The 4,881-nt window shown below is 43.6% G+C and overlaps 1 protein-coding gene across 1 annotated transcript; it reads left to right on the plus strand.

The window, feature by feature from the left end:
• Nucleotides 1–1,200: 1,200 nt before the first annotated feature.
• Nucleotides 1,201–4,642, plus strand: LOC310789622 (uncharacterized protein; the record flags this gene model as incomplete). Its single annotated transcript, XM_083651270.1, has 6 exons — nt 1,201–1,375; nt 1,838–1,951; nt 2,044–2,268; nt 2,379–2,533; nt 3,820–3,920; nt 4,028–4,642. The coding sequence occupies 6 exons, from the start codon at nt 1,201–1,203 to the stop codon at nt 4,167–4,169; spliced, it is 912 nt and encodes a 303-aa protein (XP_083507396.1). The 3' UTR covers nt 4,170–4,642.
• Nucleotides 4,643–4,881: the final 239 nt, after the last annotated feature.

Consider the following 4,881-nt stretch of genomic DNA (forward strand, 5'->3'; position numbering starts at 1 on the left):
AAAACGGCATTAAAATGGTTAGAATGTCATGTTTGTTCGGGCGCCATAGGCGACTGCTAACTTTCTCATTATGAGAGACCTGGTTCAAGACCTGATGTGTCTTGTGTTTTTATAATGTTTTTAACCCAAACCCAAAACCAAAACTGTGAGTGAGTAGGTGAGTGAGTGAGTGAGTGAGTGAGTGAGTGAGTGAGTAGGTGAGTGAGTGAGTGGGTCAGTGAGTGAGTGAGTGAGTGAGTGAGTGAGTAGGTGAGTGAGTGAGTAGGTGAGTGAGTGAGTGGGTGAGTGAGTAGGTGAGTGAGTGAGTGAGTGGGTGAGTGAGTGAGTAGGTGAGTGAGTGAGTGAGTGAGTAGGTGAGTGAGTGAGTGAGTGAGTGAGTGAGTGGGTGAGTGATTGAGTGAGTAAGTGGGTCAGTGAGTGAGTGAGTGAGTGAGTGAGTGAGTAGGTGAGTGAGTGAGTGAGTGAGTGAGTGAGTAGAACTTTGCTCGGCCACAGCTATGCCATTCTACGTGCGATCGGTTGAAACTTTCAGGGAATGTAAAGAGCACCCGTGCGCGTGACCTGATGGAGCCAGATTTTTTAATTAGGTGATTGCCCTAATTACCTAATGATGTGATGTCATCAGTGATGTCATCATCAGTGCTGATTGTCTGCTTCTTGATGATAAAGAGGTTTGTTGTATCAGCCTACTGCATGTTCACCTCGACTGTAATCATGTCATCATGTAATTATGTCATCAGTGGTGTCATCAGTGATGTATTTGTATCGGCCTGAAATTCTGCCTTTTCGGCTATGGTCCAGCATCTGTGATTTTGTGAGCCACAAAGCTGTCAGTATTACAACAACCCATGTAATGGATCCTTTATTGATAATAGATTATATTGACAATATAAGAGAATACAATAATACAAAGGCACTCGCAACCATCTACCCCCCTCCTCCCCACCAACCCAACTACCACCAAATGATATCGTAAGAAACAGACCAGATAAAATGATAGTACCTGTAACTTCCTCTATTTTCTGTTTCCGCTTACTTAAGTTGTAGGCTACATACTTCTGTATTTCTTGAACAAAATACAGTTGAGTTGCTGGAGTGTTGAGCAGAGCAGAATAGAGCAGACTACAGTAGAGTAGAGTACATCTGAACTGATTCAGGTTCACAGCTGATGTGTGGTGAGAAAACGGTGATTATACAGCGATGTCTGAGGATGTGTACGCCAAGGTAGACCTCACCAAGAAGGTTAGATATCAGAGAGGCGAGAAGGAGGAGAGGATTGTGGACATCTATGAGAACGCAGACAGCCTGAGGACTTATGACAACCCGTCAGCAGAGGAGAGTACACCACCGGACACTACTGAGGGTCAACAGCAAAGTATCTATCTACCTATCTATCTATCTATCTATCTATCTATCTATCTTTTTAACTAAAATTAGAATTACGAAGTATTAATTAGAATGCCGTTTATTTTACATTTTGTTCATATTGTTACATTTTTTGTGAGAGCAAATATTTAAAAAATACAAAAAGAGAGAGAATATCTGACGACATCTTGTGCAGACAACATGTCACTAACTGGAAAAGTGCCAGTTCGTCTGCTTGATGTAAATGAATGCCTTACTATTTTAAAAACAGAGCATCTTGCATTGCATTTTAATGATTGACGGAACACTTGGCTGTGAAAGTTGTATTGCTTTCACATGCTTTTGATGTGTGGAATGCAAAAGAACTCTAACAAGTTTAATAACGAGTACGTTTGTACCATAACTAGTACTGTAACATTGTGCCTTACTTTTAAAAGCAACGTTCCTTAACACAGTTAATTTGTGTCCACAGTCAGTCCAGTCACTGTCAGCTCAGAGAGGAGGAATCCTTTCCGAGCTGCCACAGTGTTTCTGGGGCTGCTGTGTCTTCTCCTCCTGGCTGGGATCATCAGCCTGGCAGTCCAATGTGAGTTTTCAGTTTGGTTATGGCTGTTATAGATCATCTACTAAATATGTCATGTGAATGTTAAGAGTTATGTCATTTATCTCCTATGGCAGTTATTCAGGACAAAACCAATCTGCAGGTGGACAATGCTAACCTGATCAGAGAGAGACACCAGTTACAGACCAGTTACAACAACGTGAGTGAAGAGAGAGACCAGTTACAGACCAGTTACAACAGACTGACTGAAGAGAGAGACCAGTTACAGACCAGTAACAACAGACTGACTAAAGAGAGAGACCAGTTACAGACCATCCTGGGAGCCAGTTTATGTACCCAGAGTGAGTACATTTTGATCATAATAAGTTAAATGATATCATTAAGTTCACATAGTTATTATTTGATGTGTGAGTGTGATCATTTAACATACGTTTTGTTTTGTTGTGTTGAGTTGTTGCAGCCCAAAGGTCTAATTGTTGGACTGAATTTAACTCCAATTGGTACTACTTCTCTGCTTCTGCTGAGCGTAAAACCTGGGAAGAGAGCAAGCAGGACTGTGTGAAGAGAGGAGCTGATCTGGTGATCATCCACAGCAAAGAGGAGCAGGTGTGTGTCAGAGTCCTGCACCGGGTCGGGGTTCCGCGGGGCCCCGCCGGGTACCCGCAAAAAAACGCGGGGGGCGGGTAAAAAATACACTTCTGTAAATTGGTGGGTCGGGCGGCGGGTAAAAATTAATAAAGGCGGACGGGCGGCGGGTGGAACAACGACAACGTATGAGCCTTGTATGTTTTTCTGTTGCACTCAGATGGAGGCAGGGGGTGTGTCTGGCAGGGGGGGGTGTGTCTGGCAGGGGGGGTGTCTGGCAGCTGGTCTGACTCGAACAGGAGAAAAGTTTCTGACGCACATTTTCGCAGTTTGTTTACATAACCGGCATCGTTTCAAGTATGCGCATACTGTGCAATGTGTGACGCTATATGGACTGCACAAAACATTCAAAACTCAGCTGCGGTCAAGGTGATTGATTGGAGACAATACGAGTCGGACAGATAATATAGTAGGCTAACGTTAGCTTCCAGTCAAACATACACACTGGCTGTTTTCATAGCAACAGGCAAGAACATGTCATGGATGGATAGCGTGAAAGTGGAGAGGTCTCATCCCAACGTGGATTTACGTTCCTCCAACAGCAATCATAAAGGCAGTATGGATTATACCGGACATATTGGAAATAGCTGGTAAGTCACTTTGCTTGCTGTAACTGTCTGTGTGTCTGATAGAAGAGCTATCCAGCTGGTTAGTGAGCTAGCAGCTGCTAAAAGCTGACGAGTCTCGGCCAGAAAGACTGCTGTTCGCATCTCGTGTGAAACGGTGGCAGTTTCGTTAGGTTCACTACAAAATGTTTGCACTGCAGATTAACGGTTATTATATATATGCGGTTCCGGGTCGGGGGGCGGGTCTCATGTCTGCGGGGCGGGGTGGGTTGCGGTACTGATTGATCATATGTGCGGGTTCGCGGAGCGGGGTCGGTACTGCACGTCGCGGGGCCGGGCGGAACCGGGTCTTGAAAATCAGACCCGCGCAGGACTCTGGTGTGTGTGTGTGTGTGTGTGTGTGTGTGTGTGTGTGTGTGTGTGTGTGTGTGTGTGTGTGCATATATTGTGTGTGTGTGTGTGTGTGTGTGTGTGTGTGTGTGTGTGTGTGTGTGTGTGTGTGTGTGTGTGTGTGTGTGTGTGTGTGTGTCTGTGTGAGCGTGTGCGCGTGTGTGTGTGTGTGTGTGTGTGTGTGTGTGTGTGTGTGTGTGTGTGTGTGTGTGTATATGTACGTGTGTGTGCATGTTTTGTGTGTGTATGTGCATACATGTGTGAACCCTCTAATTGCGTCTCTACAAACAGGAATTCCTGGTTGGACTAAAGGGGTATGTGTGGATTGGTCTGACAGACAGAGATGAAGAAGGGACCTGGAGATGGGTGGATGGATCACCTCTGACCACAAAGTAAGACCTGATCACATTTGTTCTGACTCATTGTTGTGAGACTTCAGAGTCACTGTAGCTACAGTATGGATGATGTCTTCACCACAGGGTTTGACTCCTTGTTTCAGGTACTGGGGACGGGGGCAGCCTGACAATCACAGTTACAAGGAGGACTGTGCTGAGCTGAATTATTATCGTGACCCTTTGAAGAATTGGAATGACGTGTCATGTGACAATAAGAATGGCTGGGTCTGTGACAAGGAGGTGTGACAGTTCCTCATTAATAACAGCTTTGCCGCTTGTTCAATATTTAGGCTACCTAGCATTATAGTAGATTTTACAGGAGAGACAAAACTCTATCAGCCAGTCTCTCAGCATCATCGTATTTTTGCAAAATGTTGGTCAAACTTTAAAGTCAAGCTGAAATGACACATTTCTATTTATGTTCACATCCCTGGGTATTCAGTGCACCCATTTAATATATGCAAAATAATTCACAAAAATCAAATTCCTTTAGTTTTTCACACTTCACATCAAAAGTTAATTTTTCAGGATTTCATTCATGGGTTCAGCTCGTCTTTAAAGGAGCGTTCCACCATCATTGAAGTTTGCTCATTTCCTGCCTCCTTTGCTGTTTTACATCACTGTACAGTTTCCACTGCTATTATCACTTTATGAGATATTTACTATTTTTCCTATGTTTTAGTTGTTTTTAAAAGTAACTGCTTTGAAATAAACGCTGTTTAAATGTAATGAGTTCATCCCAAATAAGAGGGTATGAATATTAAGCCAGAATTGTGTAACATTTATTGGGTCAGATTTGTCAAAATAAAATGTGCTCCTGTCCACAACCAAATGCACCAAACTTGAATACATGTCATACAACAAATACACTCAAGTTGGAAGTTATATCATACAAATGTATTTGAAGTGCTTCATGTGCATCTTTACAGGGTCCGCTCACTATGCCGACAACCCGCAA

Source organism: Poromitra crassiceps, assembly GCF_964638095.1.
Source record: "Poromitra crassiceps genome assembly, chromosome: 14".
Lineage (NCBI taxonomy): Eukaryota > Metazoa > Chordata > Actinopteri > Beryciformes > Melamphaidae > Poromitra > Poromitra crassiceps.